The 18,051-nt window shown below is 40.0% G+C and overlaps 1 protein-coding gene across 1 annotated transcript in view; it reads right to left on the bottom strand.

Moving 5' to 3' along the window:
- Window positions 1-18,051, bottom strand: part of LAMA3 (laminin subunit alpha 3) — a gene marked incomplete at both ends in the record, with an annotated part of 109,949 nt that overhangs the window by 42,070 nt on the left and 49,828 nt on the right. The window contains 14 exon segments of the mRNA XM_082280189.1: window positions 2,181-2,345; window positions 3,667-3,807; window positions 4,591-4,735; window positions 5,358-5,562; window positions 6,374-6,585; window positions 7,106-7,221; window positions 7,596-7,735; window positions 8,751-8,877; window positions 9,308-9,473; window positions 11,810-11,907; window positions 13,949-14,057; window positions 15,962-16,122; window positions 17,490-17,643; window positions 17,756-17,856. Coding sequence (XP_082136315.1) covers window positions 2,181-2,345; window positions 3,667-3,807; window positions 4,591-4,735; window positions 5,358-5,562; window positions 6,374-6,585; window positions 7,106-7,221; window positions 7,596-7,735; window positions 8,751-8,877; window positions 9,308-9,473; window positions 11,810-11,907; window positions 13,949-14,057; window positions 15,962-16,122; window positions 17,490-17,643; window positions 17,756-17,856 — 2,040 coding nt within the window.

Here is an 18,051-nt window from a genome sequence, read left to right as displayed (position 1 = left end):
AGGAAGCTCCAGGCACAGCCTAGATTTTGTTCCAAGAAGAGACTTGAGGGAAGGTTTGTGGGTACTAAGTGAAATCAGGCATTTTGCCATGGGTATCCTATTTTGGTTTGCACCTCTTGGCATTTGCCCTTACATCTTACCCTTGGTTTTGCCATGGAAGAACTGCTTTGCCAGGTTCTGCTGTTCTAAGGTAAGCACCACCTTCAATCTCCCCTTTCCATATCTCTGATGAATTACAAACAAAATACTGACATCTCAATACTAAATTTGTTCTTTGGATCACAGGTCCATAATTAATGCTATTCTCCTTAGCCAACTGCATCATTTGGAACATTGGTTATAGTTTGCCAGCACAATCAAACCACCCTGTATAAATAAATTCTTTTACAAAAACATAAGAAAATTCAAATTAGAGTTGATTTCCTGTTAACATGTTTCAGAACTGCACCATTTGAGAGGCTGTTAAATTACTTCTTTTTCAATGTGTTTTTTTTTTTTGTAGGACAAGATTGACGTTACAAACTAACCTCTGTATTCTGTATGTAGAGTATTTATTTTCTAACGTCAAGAGTGGTCTATTAAATAGAATGTTAAAACATAAAAAAAAATGGGGGCAACATAATTTGAATTTCTCAATTACTCTTAGTTTCTGTACTGCTATACATCTTACATTTGGTTCCCTTTTAACTTTGTAAACAAAAGACAGAGAGAGGAAAGAAAATGCACTCCACTAAATATAAATGTTCCAGTGGAACCAGTTAAAAGGTTTCAGATCATGGAAAACAGTATTTATACCCCCATCATAATGAAAAATAGCTGAAGCGATCTTGTTCATATTTTCCAAAAGAGATGCTATCACTGGAAGCAGACCAAACCCTGACATTTTAGAAACACAATAACGTGAATAATGGGTAAATTTATGAACTTGTAAACTCACAGCTAGATAGCATTTTGGTGGGACATTCATTAATGCAGTATTGCCTGTGCTAAAATATACACTCACACACAGCGTACAGCAAAAGCAGGACCCAAATTAGAACTATTTTATTTGCAGTGTTGTCACTGTAAATGAAAGCAAGTCATGGCAGGACTAGGTAGATACTGTGACATGCAACATAAAACTCATAGCACTGATCTTAATAGCTGTGTTTAAAAAGGGTTATTGCCTGCTTTATATCTTGTTATGGAACAACAAAAGGACCTTTGTTTTAACACTGCAGGTTATAACGTATGCTTTAACATGAAATTTCTTCAAAAAATAATTTGTAGTCTCTGAAACAAGAACCTTTATAACATTGACAAAAAGCACCCCAACTAAATGTGCTGTTCACCTGAGATACATAGGAGAGCAGGAGGAAAAATACTGCTCTAGTCTTTAAAATGAGGACTAGGAGAAACTTAAAAAATTGTACCATCTTTCATGCTTTGGTGTCTACATCATTTGTTTTCTCTTGTGTCTCAGCAGGATTGCATCTGAAAAGCCTGTGTGTCCTGCAACTGGCTGGTAAGTACTGGCACTGTCAGAGATCCAAAGAGGGGGGCTCTGGGCCTGGAAGTCACCATCGTCCAAGTCCCCTGGTCAGTGTGATTCTCAGGCTGAGATGCTGATGGTATTAACCATGAGCAGGAAACTGCTCCTATGCATGAGTCGAGAGAGCAGCAAGCAGTCCAAAGAACACAAAGAGTAGAAAACCAGTTGATGCTTTTCCCAAGCAATATATCAAAAGCAAAAGGTTGCGGGTTTTTTGTGTGCCACTGAGCACATAATCACCTTTTACTCTTTTGGAAATCTGCCCAGGGCATACTCTAGAGAATCCAAAGGATTGACAAGTCCTCTGTGTTCTGGGTTTCAGAGCAGCCACATTGGCAAGTTCTGCATGTTCTGGGCTTCAAAAAAGCAGCTAAAGGTACCAGCTCCTTGAGCCATTTAAGCCTTTGAGTTCTTGATCATGCTGTTCACATAAAGACCTCTCTGGCACCAAGCAACATGATTAATTCTGTGTTATTGGTTAATTGCAACACTGTACTCGGAAGCAAAATGTTGTGGTTCCTGGCATAATAGGTAAGAAAGACAAGGGAAGAGAGAGAAACTTATCTAAGAAAAACAGTGAGACTCTTTACCAATGTTGGCAAAAAAATGATTACATGTTACTGAAACAGATGAGTTAGGTGGCATTTACCTTCTCTCCTAGGTAGGATGGTGGTGCTTTCCAGTACAAATTCTGCACAGAAGCAGGCAATTCTTGAACATCAGCCACCACACTATTACTGACTGGATTGAAAGTGACTGGAATCTCAATATTTTCATCTACTGCCTCCAAGTGCCAGTTCCTCATGTCCACAAACTAATGAAAAATACATAAAGGAAATAAAACTTTGTTTCATCCTTTATTAAGCTTTACCAGCACCAAGCAATCAGAAGAAATTGTTTAGCCTCTGTAATTCCCTGACCATGACATCCAATCCCTTCACAGCCAGCATAAATCTTCACACAATGCATGGACCTCAAAGAGAGTGTAAATGTAAAGATGTGCCAGAGCTACTTGGGATGCAGGCATTTGGTTTGTCACCTGGAAACTATATTCTATCTTCACCCACATGAAGACATAGCCTTTTGGGGGTGACTAGGAACTGTGCACATAAACCCAAGGATATAATCTGGAGATGCTTTTTTAACTCCATTCCAAAATCAAACCCAGGGCACTAACCTAAAAGACAGCGTTTGGATCAGGTTAACTGTTAGGGAGGGGACATGGCATGACATTTTGGAGTGACAGGCAATGTAGCCTAATATTCTGGCTCTTTAATGCACATTTTATGTCTATGGCTGCTGTTTCATGAAAGATCATGCCTCTTTTAGTTTATCATCATGCTGGAGGAAAGAGAGCATAATGTGTATGTATCAGAACAGTTCTGGATTCTGGTGTGTTGCCCTTGACTGGCCAGGGCAATAAAACAAAAAGACGTGTTCTCATAAACAGTTTTTGGTGAGAACAAGTAATGCCTAGAGGAAATTTTCTACTGATTTCACTTAGGCCACATTTTTACCTTTTGCTTGTAAACAGTAAAGGGCACAATCTGGATTGCATCTAGTCCATGTCTAAACCTTAACTAAACTCCTCATCCACCATTCTAGCTCTCTTCTCTTTTACTGTCCTTTCTCTCACATTTTTTTCAGTCTTCAGCCATTTTACTGTTCATTTATGCTACTAAAAATCTTTATCATCATCACACTTGATGTCATGTCTCTTATAGGGAGGGAAGAAAGACAATTTTTACAATCTCTGTAGAATCTGTCACAATTCTTAAGAATGCATCTATAACATAGACATGTAAAATGATATGTGCTTATCAAAGCATCTTGAAGGAGATCACTGACACAGAGTTTGAAGATAAAGCTAGCGAGATAAAGGCCCACTCAACTTCAGTCCAACTAGTGACTTGTTAACAAACAGGTGAAAAGGGCCATTTCTGCTGAATGGCACTTTCAGACTACACCTAATCTTAAGAAGGCTGCACTAAATCTTCACCCGGAGAATTGCTTGGAGAATATTTCTCATCTTTAGAAACCAATAAAATATATTTTCAACTCTGGAAGAAATCTGGAATGTCCTTAATGGAACAAGTGTAAGTTCATGATAGAGAAGAAAAAAATCTTTGTTACACCTTGGTTCTACGACGATCTGTGCTGCGACAGTTGCTGGTTGCCCCAAAACAAAAGCAAGGTGTGCATCCCCTGGGGTTGGAAGCGTCCAGATAAAAAGATCCTGGTCGGCAAGTGTCACATGCTGCACCTTCAACATTTTCCTGTTAAGGCAGAGTTCAAAGAAAATTCAGTGGTTTTCTTTTTGCTTTGCTGAGGTCCCCAAAACTTCCTGCACATGAAACAGACCTTATGAAAGAATGTTTATTTAAATGTGTAGAAACAAATGAATGAACACGTGTGATTGTCTGGATAGACTGTATTCCAAATGCAAATAAAACTGTCTTGGAGGCTATCTTATGAGCTGTCTTTCCAGTTTATAATGTGAGCCACTGCGTAATAAATATTAGTCAGAGACAGCTGGTAACTTCCTCGCCAAAACCCTCCTGCTGGCTTTTGCAAACCCACAATATAAAAGGTCACTTGTGAAAGTTCAGATTTATCACATTTAATTATGCAGATCAGAACAAAAGAAGATTTCCTAGCTATAATGATGTGGTAAAATGTCAACCAACATAATATGGCTAAAAAAAGCATGGGACTTGGTAAACATCCAAAAGGCAAGATACAGATGGATAAAGCAGATATGTGCAGGATACAGACTGCTTCAGTGAATCAGTGGACATCTACTCTGCAGCTCTCTAACATCCTGCAAAACCTAAGACCACCTGTACAACTGACAGATATTGAAGCCATTAAAAATGGTATTCAATGCTACCATGATAATCCATGCACATACTGCAAAGTGTGATGGCTTTGTACAGCTGCATTTAATTTTTACTGAAAACTTAAATTATAAACTCACTTTATTCACCCCATTATATATGAAATAGTCACTGACATGCAAACAATGCTTGTGAATGCAGAAGTAATTTGATTTATCTGACCTTGCACAGACAAATTCCTGTCTGGGGATCGCAAACACCTGGTTCTGTTCCATCTCTGTTACAGCTACATGGCACACAGTTAGGGAAACCATAACTTCCAGGAGCACACTGATCACACCGACGTCCTTTTATTCCCGGTTTGCATCTTTATCAACAAACACAGAGGAGAGTCAGTAAGGGAGGTAGGAATGGAGCAAGGAAGGGAAAATAAAACAACAGGCAGGTGGATATTTGAAGGGATTGCATGGCTATGACACAACTTTATGATTTCCACAGAGAAAAAGCAGCAAATTAGTACTGTTCTCAGATTTTGCACAGTGTGACATTTTAAATGGCCATAGAACTGACTAGGAATGGATTTGACTTTGAAGGATAAAAATGCTCACAATAGAATTAGACTTCTACAGCTGTTCAGTGCTTGCAGTGCAGAACTACTCTCTCTGTAGACCAAGGTGTAAAATATGGATGTTGAATACAGGTAAGCAGAGCTGGAAGAAAATTTACAGCTGGAAAATATGCCTGTGCATTACTCAAGGCAAGCACCTGCTAACAGAAAAATGGGGAATTGTGAGCATATGAATAATTACAGGGAACTCAGTCGTCCACAAAGCTTGGGTTAGTTTGCAACTGTTCACAATGGATAAAATCCACTTTGCTCACAATGAAGACTGAATGCCCTAAATTTCCCATACCCTCTCCAAACACCTGAAAAGAGCTTTGAGCAAACTCTTCATGCATTGTTTATAACGCACATAACCCAAACTTACTTGCATTGCCCACTGGTTTTATCACATTCTGGGCTTGCCACATCAACAACTCCTTTTTCTGAGCAGTTACAGCTCTTGCAGCCAGCAAGGGGATGATAGCCAAAGTAATATTTCTCACACGCTTCACATTTTGGCTTCACAGTTCGTGGAGGGCAAATGCATTTACCAGTCATGTCATCACAAAGACGCTGCCCGCAGTTGCATACTAGATCAAAGAAATTGTTCTACAAATCAATCACATCTCATCTTACAACAATCAACTCTTATTGAATATGCAACAAATACACACAACCTTTATGTATAGAAGACATGACTATTTTCTCTCACTAGTTTAAAGTTCAGGGTCATAGAAACCAAATATCTGACTGCAACAATAGTTTCAAAGAGCAGGTTTAGTGCTTGGCTCTTTTCCACGGATTGGTTGCTTAACTTTACCACAGACATTGTTTATCCCTTGCTAAAACTGACAAGGATTAAAAAAGTAGTTTTGGCGTCAAGGGCACCACTTTTGTAAAGCAGTGCTTATAAACATCAAGTATAGTATCTAGGAAGGCAGCTGAAGATTGTTGGTGAAATCTACAGATCTGTTGGTACTAGTAACATCAGAATATTACGAACTAGGAATGCTGTGTCTCTGATTATCTATGGAAAAGCTTGAAGGTGTAAAACGGGATTAAACATTAACAAATTGGAAACTATTCAGCAGTCAGTGCAGAAAAAATCCATTTCACTGAAGTAGTGGCAATTTGGATTTTAACCAGTTTAGCTGAAAGCCTACTATACCTGATCAGACAACACATGCAAAGGCACACCATGAACTTGTGTGCTTTAGGGGAATGGGATTTCTTCTGCCTTAAACCGAAAGCTATGCTATGGTGAAGTTAAAACGGCTTGACCAGCCTCTCACAGGATCAGGCTCTACAGAGAAAAGTCAGGCTGCAGAACATCTGCAGTAAATGCAGATGATTAACTAGGTGGTTGGGTCAGGAGCTGAAGGAGTGCAAGGATGTACTTACACTTGCAAAATGGGAATCCATAGTAGCCAGTCTGGCATCGGCTGCACCGGCGACCGATGACGTTGGGTCTGCACACACACTGCCCTCCCAGGGGGCTGCACGTAGGGCTCGTGGCACCTGCGCTGTGGCAATCACATGGCAGGGCTCCGTTGTTGTAAAAAGCCACCAGTGACCTTACAGAGTCCTTACAGAAGGCTGATGATCGTTCTGGGCTATTTCAATTGAAATATAAATAATGTAAGTGCTGGCACTCAGGAATTGTTATGAGAGTGCTTTGCAGTGGTTCAGTAAATTAGGGTTCTGTCTTTCAAACAGTTTGACGTAAGGATGGCATCAGCACACATGCAAGGATAGACTTTAAGTAAATTAGGAGTGAATGGCTTTGAACATGCAGGTAAGAGATTGTTTTCATAGCAAGTGCGTATTAGTTGTATCAGTTCAGACATGCCAAGCAAAATCCAAATACCAAAGATGGAAATACCAAAGACAGGAAGATGACACAGATTTTCCTCTTTTGTACTGTGAGCAATAGAGCTCTACCTTTACATTGCATTTGCAATAGGAAGTCATGGAAAAATGACTCATGGAAATTTAATGGGCCAGCATAAGCCATGAAAAGCATTTTATTGTAGCATAATTATAGGGATTTAAGACAGCTCTTTAATACAGAGTAAAAGTAAGATTATTCCCAGTTTATTGTCAATGTTCAGTTTTTCAGAAAGCGATGCTTACTCAAGATAAAAACTGTTTCCTCCACATTGGCTGATAAAATCAAATGACTTGTCCACTGTCCTTTTGTCAAGAATTTTGTAACTGTAGGTGTCTGCTGGAACAACTAAGATATTTTCCTTAAAACAGTAAGAAAGCTAAGTTGTACATTTCAGAGAAAAATGAAAAGACATAAGCTAAGGCATTTACATATTTAAATGTTGCTTCATTATACATTCTAGATTTTTTCAAAACCTGTAAGATTTTAATCAAAAAATAGGAAAATAACTTTGCATGTGCCACTCAAAGGTGTGGTGCTACAAGCAGTGTACAATAAAAACAATGCAGAGTATCTTAAAAATTTAAAATAAAACCAAAAGCAGTGCAAAAGATCCTAATCTGAAACACAACATTAAAAAATTTATCCTTTTTGGCTTTCATCTTTGCATCTATCTCTGAATGAAGGGTGAAACAGAGAATAACATTTTCAAGCACATTTATGTAATACACATACCAGAACCAGCGTTCTTCCTTCCGGTATCATCACTGTAACAGAGACTCTGGGTTCAGAAATGTCAAGCTCTATTTGGTTTTCTGCAATCACCTGAACCCGACAGCCAGAAGTATGAGGGCAGAATGAAGCATTGAAAGTACCTAGAAGAAAAAATGTATTGAGTTTATGTGAAAAGGTTTTGGTTGCAGGGGGCTGCTGGAGGGGTGGGTTCTATGAAGCTTCTGACAGCTTCTCCCATGTCCAACATAGCCAATGCCAGTTGGCTCCAAGACAGATCCAACACTGGCCAAGGCCAGGTCTGACCATGGTAGTGCCTCTGGAATAACATATTTAAGAAGGGTGAAAAAAACCCGTCTCAAGAGCAGCTACAGCCAGAGAGAGAGGAGTGAGAACACGTGAGAGAAACAACTCTGCAGTCACCAAGATCAGTGAAGAAGGAGAAGGACAAGGTGCTCCAGGTGCTGGAGCAGAGATCCACCTGCAGCCTGTGGAGGAGACCCACGCAAGAACAGGTGGATGCCCAAAGGGGTCTGTGAATCTCTGGGAAGCCCACACTGGAGCAGGCTCCTGGCAGGCCTCATGACCTCATGGAAGGGACCCACACTGGAGCAGTTAGTGAAGAACTGCAGCCCAGGAGAATGACTCATGTTGGAGAAGTTGGTGGAGGACTGTCTCCCATATGAGGGATCCCATACTAAAGCATGGGAAGAGTGTGAGCAGTCCCCTGCTGAGGAGGAAGGAACAGAGGCAACCTGTGATGAACTCAGTACAGCCCATATTCTCCGTATTCTCTGTCCCCATGTACCACCCATGGGAGAAGTTGAAGAAATCTGGGAGTAAAGCTGAGCCCAGGAAAAAGGGAAAGGTGGAAGGAAAGCGTTTGAATATTTGGCTTTAGCTCTCATTACCCTGCTCTGATTTGATTGGTAACAAATTAAGCTAAAATCCCCAAGTCAGGTCTGTTTGGCCCACGTTGGTAATTGGTGAGTGATCTCTCCATGTCCTTATCTCCTCCCACAAGCTATTTGTTATATTGGCTTTCCCCTGTCCAGCTGAGGAGGGGAGTGACAGAGCAGCTTTGGTGGGCACCCAACACAGCTCCATTTCCCAAAATGCTGAGAAGGGAAAGGGGTTAGATCAAATGCAGATGCCTACCTGACCACACATGTCCTGCATTCACACGGACTTGCACAGGGAACACCGGGTGTGCCAGCTGATAAAAATGTACCACAAATACATATCTGCCCAAGTGGGGCACTCTGCCACTCAGGGTGATCTGGTTCTGGAGAAACAAGAACAGCTCTGGTATTAAATCACGGAATCACAGATTGTATTTGTTTTGTGAAACATTCTTGGGTTTATCAGCTGTGCTAATTCCCCCCTACCTGCAGTGAAAGCTAGGGGGCTTAGCATCTCTCAGCAAGTTACATTTCTTCAAGGAACACAGCATTACAACTGCATGCTCTGTTTGCCTGCCAAGCACATTTAACATTCTTCTGCAGTCTGTGAGACTGCTGTGTAGCTCCAAAAGAAGCTGCTGTTTGGGTTTTTTTTCCCCTTTCTTTATATTGTGTCTGTGGCTTACTCAGTTTGCAACATTTTCATGGTATCACATCATCCAGTTTTGATTCTCTTACAGTGTTTCATCTATTTAACTTTACTGAGAACATTCCCTGTGACTTGTGAAGCAAAGTTTTCAAAATACGAGATACCTGTAATGGTGTCAAGGTGACTCCATGAACTGAATCAGCAGGTAAAGTGGCACTCAGTGGATCATGGAGTATATTCTCCTGTACTTCGGAAATCTTCCCATCTTTGAATGCATCCAAAACCAAAGCTGCTGGTGGAGTTTCAAAAATGGAGGGAATGCATGCTGCACTAAACACAGAACCATAGTAATTACCCTTGGGGCCAGGAGAAAGTTCTAATCATAACAGGAAAAGCGGCTGAATTAGAAAAGCCAATGTATCAGACTGTATTGCAATTGATAATGCAATAATAACCCCTGTACCTGTTTGGATACTTGGCAAATGATAATAAAGTAAATGAGAAAAAGAGGTACGGATTTAACTTATAAAGGGGAAAGTGTGTGCACTTTTAATGTATTACCTGATTTTATTCACACAAAATTTCCATAACTTTAAGTTTCAGTGGAAAGAATTTGCTAAGGAAGAGGAAACGTAAGAGAATCAGGAGTGTTAAAAATTAAATATATTTTAGGCAATCCAGTTAGTTACATTCACCAAAATCTGTACTAATATTGAATTCTCATTTCTACAAATATTTACATAGGTGTAACCCTTAAACATGCAAGTTTTCCCACTGAAGTCAATGGGACAACTTAAGTACTTAGAAGTTAAGTATATTCTCAAATATTTGTAGAATTGGAGCCAAAATAAATAACAGTACTCCTTGAAAGCATCCTTATTCATTCACTGCTACGTTTAACTATTTCTTCCTTGGCATATTTAATTCTGGGATTGAGAGAAGAATTTTCCAAGACTGCACGATAAAATATTTTTGGGGGTTTTCTGGTTGTATTTGTTCACTTCTTGTAAGTACTCAACAGACAATGATTAATCTTTGCTCCAGACAGGCCCAGAACTGGAATGGGAATTATGTTTCAGGGCCAGAACTGAGATTATTTGCCAGACCTGTATGGGAAATCATTTGCAGCATCCACTTATAATACTGTTAAACTGAGCCAAGCCTTTGCATTTTTCAACTTGATGAACTTAAACACTTTCAGGAAAGCAAAAATGACACCAGATAACAACAAAAAACCATAAACCTAAGCTCCTAAGGGGGTTCAGCCTGTGTATTAAAAGCAGGGAAAAAACCGAAACCTTTATGAGCTACAAGGCAGAGTGCTAAAATGATGCAAATATAACAAGAGTTTTAAAACAAACCCAACACAAAACCAAAATAAAATGTATAAGTTTCTACATTAGTTTTATTTTGAATCATGTTTTTCACCCATCCTCTTTCCCCTGTTTTACTCAGAATATAAATGCCTGGATTTGCAAAATAACTTAGGTGACAGGACAAGTATCTTCAGTCTTAGAAAGCTGCTCTCAGTGCTAACACTCTGAGCAGGCGAATTAAAGCTGTGATTCAATGCTATGCATGCTTGGAAGCCAAGCACAGTCACATGTTTTTATCCAATTTACTATCCAGATTTTTCTGCTTTCTATTTCAATTCAACCCCTGTATTAGAAGCTACCATCTGGAAAACTATTAGACCAAATCACCAACTCATTTTGCCTCTTAAGTCCTGGAAATGACATTTACTTTTACTTTGAGGTCCTTCCCACTGCTAGATCAGTAGGAATAAAGCCTTAGGAGTAGGCATCACGAGGCACATCCTGGGGAGTGCAACAGGCTGAAATGTGGAGGTCCCTAATTTGGGAGCTGCAGTGACAGTTCCTCTCTGTCCCAAAGAACAAAAGATGGAGAGGGGAAGAGCATCAACAGGACAGAGCAGATGCTCTGCGGAACCCAAACCTGACCACTTGGGAAGTGAAGGTTCAGGTTCAGATCTTCACAGCAAGGGAAGAGCTGTCAGCCTGGATCAGCCAAGCAGTATATGCATCCCCTAATTACTGGTCCTATAAAGTATGATGGAGAAGAAGGATCAGCTGGCATTGCTGTGTGAGGTGAAAGATGAGGGCACACCTACCCTAAGGGCCCCACGACGAGACAGACAAGTGAATGGCTTGTTTGTGAAGTGGGGGTTTATATGTTGAGTAATTTGATGCTGCCAAGTTTAGCTGGTGGATTTGTGCCCGAAAGGGCAGTCACTTCCCACACCTAATGAAAAATTAACACCATTTTGGGACAGCTGAAGCAGTAACATGCAGAAGAAAACTCCAGATGGCACAGTAAGCATTTCAGGCCACCAAAGCAGGAATGATTCTCCAGCTTGGACACCTGTCATACTGGATGACGTGTGAAAGATGCGTGTTTTCTCACACATCAGCACTGGGTAGTTCAGACGGGCCAGGAAGAGGCTGTTATTAAAAACATCCTGTGCAAAGACTGTCTAGATTAACACTAACACTTCAGCTTCTTTACAAAGACTACTTTGCAAAAGTGGCCTACAAACCACCTGTGAGTCACTGAGGAAAGCTTCACTCAAAAGAATTAAAACACCATTTATTCTACCTTTCAAGGTTGTCCTCAGATAATAGGAAGGATAAAACCAAGCAAGTTACCTTCCATCACTGGTACTCCTGTAAGCAGCTATGCACTGTACTTTAGGATCCACGTATTCTGGAGAAAATTCTTCAGCTGATATAATGCAAACCTTATGCTGAAAAATAAGCACAAGGCACAATTAACAATTAATATCATAAATAACAGGGCCAGGCCTGAACAGGAAGGATGAAGCCTAATTTTAGCATAGGGAGATATGAGCCCAAAGCCATGCTCTGTCATGGACCTCCCAAAAGATTTTGTACTCCTTGTACCTCAATGCCCGAGGGTTAAATAGCATTTTTCTGTCCTTGTCAAGGGAATACTGGCTGTTCAGAAGTGAAATAACTAAACCATAAATATATGTGTGGTAAAGTGAAAGGCAGAAGACCAGCCCAAAGGCTGAGAAGCAAGGCAAGGAATGTAGAGAGGTAGGAGGGAAAAGCCCTCATCTGTGGTGTCACAGACTTTTGGACCCTGGGGGAATTCCCAGACTTTCTCAAATATAAACACTTGGTTGTGCAAAGTCCATGGGAGTGAGTTTCAGTGATACCAGGATTTCTCTCCCAGGATTCAGAACTCATTTCAAAAGAAGCAAGACATCATATGGGATCTTTTATTTTAACTAAAAGTAGACATGATCAAATGAATCTGTGGTAGTTCTGCTGTACCCATGGTGGTAAGGACATAAGGGAAGGCTTGTGGGTCGACACAAGAGTATGCACTAATAAAATATATAGGAAAATACATATGCACAAGTTACAGAACTTATCCATGAACTACTTGAAAAGGAGATGACGATGTCCAATAAGCAGTAAAACAGCTAGCACCAAGTAGTAATGTAAGCAAAAATTGCTGAAGGAAAATTCATTATTATGCAAAGTGATTTAGTTTGGAAGCAGCTCCTAAGGGGGTTCAGCCTGTCTTTTAAAAGCAGGGAAAAAACAAAAACCTTTATAAGGCAGAGTGCTAAAAATCCCTTTTCCTGGGCAGCCAACACTTGGCCTGTCCTGCGTGTAACAACCCACAGGGCTCCGGGCCATTGCAGCAGAACAAGGGTACATTCTGAAGCTTTGAACAGCACTTCTTAAGTGGCTAAAAAGTTAGTGCTAAGTACAGTCTGGGTTTAGACAGATTGTCTGTATCATTATGAGATAAAGACTATCAAGTTGTAAGAGCCTCTTTTGACAGATAGCCTCAACAACCCCATTTCTCCTTTATTTAAACCAGATGTCTCCAGCGCTGGAGGTGGCTCCCATTTGCCTCTCTGGTCTGCATGAACGGATCACACCCAGATCTTTAACCCCAGAACTGCTATCACTGACTTAATGATTAGTGTCTATATACCAGAAGCCCTTCCTTTCCCCTTTTCCATCCTTTGCTAAGTGCAGCCTCTACAATTAAAGATTGTGAAGACTGGATCTTGTTAACACAGCAATTGCTATAGAGAGCTAACAGACAATGTAAAAGGCATTAGTTCACACTGACTCATGAAATGAAGAAAGTATGTATCAGCTGTTAGTCCTAATAGTTTTTACTGGCTGGGTTTGAACTCTAGATTTTAACAAACCCCGTGTTCGTAAAATAGAAACCACAAACAACACATAAGAAAATTCAGTCTCCAGTAAAGTATATTCCTGGTGTGGCCAAAAGAGGTCAGTGAAGGCTTTTTATTTAAAATATCTAAAAGCCTAGATATCTAAAATATCTAAAAGCTATATATGACTAATGAATGCATTTATTACTGGAAATAAATGCATTTATTACCTGAATTTTGTAAGAGACACAGGAAACTCCTACATGGGTTTTGAGGATTTAGAAAAATGGAAGATAAAAAAAGAAAATAAAAAATTAGGTATAAAAGCTACCAGAATATTTTTCATTTAAAGTTTACTTGCAGAAGAGAAAGGGGAACTAAAAGAAAGCACAAGAAAGCTGGAAAAAACGTTACCAATAAAGGCAAACTTCTGTTTGTCTTTGAAACTGGCAAGTTTTGCCTCAGCATTCTCTGGGTATATTTGAAGCGTGTCTATTCAAGCATCTAATATACATAATTTCACACATTACCTTACAGAATGTGAACATAGCGGGACAAATATCTTTGTTTACCCAATTAGGGAAATAACTATTACAAAAGGGAAAAGAAAATGTCAACTTACCAGAAGAAAATTAATGGATGATGCCTTAAGATGTAACTTTGTGTCTGCTAGAAGGTCGTAGGCTGCAATGCGATTCCTGTCATCAACTACAACACTGCGACAAAGGAAACTGAGACAGAAAACAGGATTAAGGGTGAGCCTGCTGGCATTGCCACGTTGTTTAGGCTGTCACCTAGCCTCACTGCCTGGCTGCTGGCTAGCCACAGCACCTAGCCCTCCTGCTGGGTGATAACTAACCTGCCTGTGGCCACTGTGGAAGATGCACTGTCCTTGCCAGTGAGACACAGGATCTACCATGTGCAAAACACTGCTTATCCTGGGTGGGTTGCAGCTGAAGCCTCCAGATCTCAGCTCAAACACCCATTTGAGCTACTGGCTTGAGTAGGATGTGGACAGACATAGATGTTATCTGCAGAGGTTTCCACGCTGTGTAACATGATATGTAACTAATATTCTTCTGCCTGGGCCGTGCTCCTTGAGGTGCCAGCACACACCAGTTCCTCCTTTCCACTACTGCCATGTGAATCAGCAGCTCTTGCCCACACAGTGGCAGCTGGGCAAGGCCTGATTTTAGGAAGCTATTCTGAGATACTCCTAAATGCAAGTGAAAAAACAGGTTTGCCTCCTGTACAAACCAGAAAACGTGGAAGTTTCACTCTTGCTTAAAGCACAGATCAGGAAAAAGGTCATCTCAGGGCTAAGGACATGTAAAACTAGAGAAATATAGGTCCTTTACTCATGATTTGCTGAAAGCTTGTAGTGTTTTATTCTCTTACCATGTTTTATTTGGAATAACCAAGCTCACAGAGCTGTAAGAAAGTCTGGCACAATATTTTACAGATTCTACAAGGTACTGTTATCTACATGTACCTCACTATGTCATTGCCTGATTTATTTTTTATCAGAGGAGACTTGTACCTTCCTGTTTGGGAAAGATGACACAGCACCTCACTCACAATGTGACCATTCAGTTCATGCAGAATGTCTGCAGGAGGGATTTGCTGCATTGCTACATTAAATCAGCAAGGGCTTTCCTTGTATTTTCATGAGCATGTTTTTAATGGGCCACATAAACAAACAAATATGTTTGAAATCAGCCCATAAAATGTATTTGGGGGCAAAAACCACCAAAAAAACCCAATGAAATGGAGGATTTATAGCAAGAAGTTTGGGGCTCAAAGTGTTACGTAACAGGCTAAAGTAAGAGCTTTCCCCAGCAATAACCTGACAAGGTCACTGCTCCACATGGCTCTGCTCTGTATCACAAACATGCTGATGAAAATGGTTTTTCTTACTGAGCAATTTCATCCTGAATATCCCTAAGCCTCCATTCTGCCAAACACTTGGCTCATGGGGGGTGCATGTCTGTAGTTCCCTGGCATGGGGTAGGCTCTCCCAAGGGCTCAAAATAAGCTGAGTGCTCAAGTGTTAAAGACAATCTCACTCAGGACAGGCAAAATCTCTTGTGCAGAAACATCTGCAGTAACCTCATCAGTCAACAAGGATAAAGAAGCATTTGACTGAAGACCTTGCCTACAGCCTAACAGCCAGAGGATGACTACACAGAATTTCAGAGACCTTTATACTTCTGCTTCAGCAAATCTTGTTAGAAACGCTGGGAATGCTCTTGTAAAACTGGCTGCTACATTTTTTATAGCCAAAGCCCTTGCACACACTTTCAACTAAAGAAAAGCAGTGCAGGGATCTGTAGCCAACAGCAATGCTCTTCCACTGGACTTGGAGATTAATAGTTTATAAGGATTTAAGAATGTATATTAAAAAGTAACTCTTTGTATAGGAAAACAATTCACTGAAGCAGTAGCAGTATTTAATGAGCTGATTGCACAAAGAGAATTAAAAATCTGTATGAAATCCACAGAAGCCTGCACTTGCTTTTAAAACACCCTAGAATCTGAACAATCTACATGGTAAAATGGATCGTAATTTATAAAAGGTATAATTATATTGCAAATACTTATTTAATCATTTAGTGGCTACTTCAGAAATTCTTACCTGTATTTACAACTGTATATTCTCACTCTGCCTTCAGTGACAGGTCCAGGGCTATGTATTGTTACCTCTGCAGTGTATATCTGATCCTCTTTGTTGGCATATTCAAAAACCAGAACATAGCGACCGACTTGAGGAACATTTATGGTCATCTCCAAATTGACCTGGGTCAAAATAAATCAAAAAATAAAAAAGTAGTTAAATTTTTCACTCCCTTTTCTTGCAGGAAGCTCCCATTTCCTACTCCCATTTCCTGCTCTTTTGACTGGTCAGCATTAGTCCAGGGCCAGTCCCATAGTGTCTCAACAGAAGACACCCAGCAGAATGCAAGCAATGCTTATGAATATCACTTTGTCCTCTAATCAAGTCAAACAAGTTCAAGAAACAGCTGCTATTGTAACAGTACTAGGAAAGCTCTAAAATAACCCTAGGAAATGAATATATTATCATTTCTCTTCTCCCCAGCAGAAAGGGAAGAAAGGTAATGATGATAAAAAATTGTCACCATCATCTCTAAGCTATCCTTAACAACATGTAAAAACTGAGTTTACTTCTCCACTGAAAAAATATTTCCAGGAACAAAATTCCTACTATAGCAATGCTGCATTTTGATTCCCTACAAAGAGCAAAAGCATCTTCTCCAGCAAACAATAACACTTTGAAGCATCAAGGTTTTCTTTCAGGTTACTTGCACAAAGTGGTTAATACAATATTTGATGCAAAATATTTCTAAGTAGTTAAGTGCTGTGGTTACAAAGGTTTTGCTCCAGTTGACTACACAAGTATTTTCAAACTTAAACTGTTTTTTTTCCTCAGTATTTCCTTAGGCTACAAACACTTAAACATGTAAATAATTCTGTCAACAACCCTCTTGACTTCACTGCAATTATTCATACCAGTAAAGTTTTGCACATGCATCAATGATGAAGCACCAGAGCCTGTGGCATGTGAGTACTCCTGCTATACTTGATATTTTTAAAATAGATATCCAAACACAGTAACAAAGGGCATAATCATTTTACATCTCTGTCATATAGTTGATAAAATACCTTATTTTTGCCAAACACACTTTTAGTAGATCTTTTCATTTCATATAACATGTTTTGCTTTCAAAGGACCTACAGCAGTGGCATAATTGCTTCTGCTTGTTTTTCAGTAAAGCAAACATTTTACCTAAGTGTAGCTATTTAAGAAAAAAACAGATTAATTTAGAATTATGTATGTACACCATTTCTGCCGACAAATCATTATGTCACTTCTTCTGAACCAGCCAGTATGCCTAAAGCAGAAGGATTTTTATTTAATGAAATGCTTTTGCCAGAGTGGAATGTCCACTCCAGTCACAGTTATAAATCTGCCTACACTGATACTTTACACAGTTTTGTGTAAAATGCAGACCTTGGTGTAGAGTCTGTTTTAGGGATGTGCTAGGATTTGAAAATCCTGAGCTACAAATATGCAATCATTTTAGTCTGGTAGGTTTATAGTCAACAGCACAGATGGGACTGCAATTAGCAGGCAGGAATCTGACCTCTCTTCCACTGATATGGGCCATTGCTGGCTGATTGGGAGTTGGCTGTCGCACAGGTATTCTTCTGGATTCTCCCCCGTGTCTGAAATGCACTGCCTCTGAGCCAAGGACACAGGAAAATCTGCCCAGAGGCAAATGCTGATAGAGCAAGCAGCTTACACAAAAAAACAACAAACAAAACACAGGATTATTATTGTTTTCAAGTGCAGCAAGATGATAACAAAATAAACCAAGGCACTGGTTTACACTGTAGCCCATCTACTGACTGTTCTGCTGAAGCAGGCCTGGGATGTGTGCAAGGTTCTGTAACTTGGATCTGCAACAGGGATGCCTCATAGTAATCACTAGGTAACAGCACCAGATAATCCTAAAAACAAAGAACACAACAACACAAAAGCATTCAAACAAGGACAAAAAGAACATCTATCACCAGGCTTTCACAATGTAACAATGAATGAAACCAATCACATAAATAATTTGTACAGAGCTTATCTGCAAGATGTGGGTGGGGCTTTTTGCTGTTATTACTTGGGCCAGTAACATCAGAATGTGTCTCCCTAAT

Source organism: Coloeus monedula (genome assembly GCF_965178545.1).
Source record: "Coloeus monedula genome assembly, chromosome: 1".
Classification (NCBI taxonomy): Eukaryota; Metazoa; Chordata; class Aves; order Passeriformes; family Corvidae; genus Coloeus; species Coloeus monedula.
This window is presented reverse-complemented; position numbering and strand designations above follow the sequence as displayed.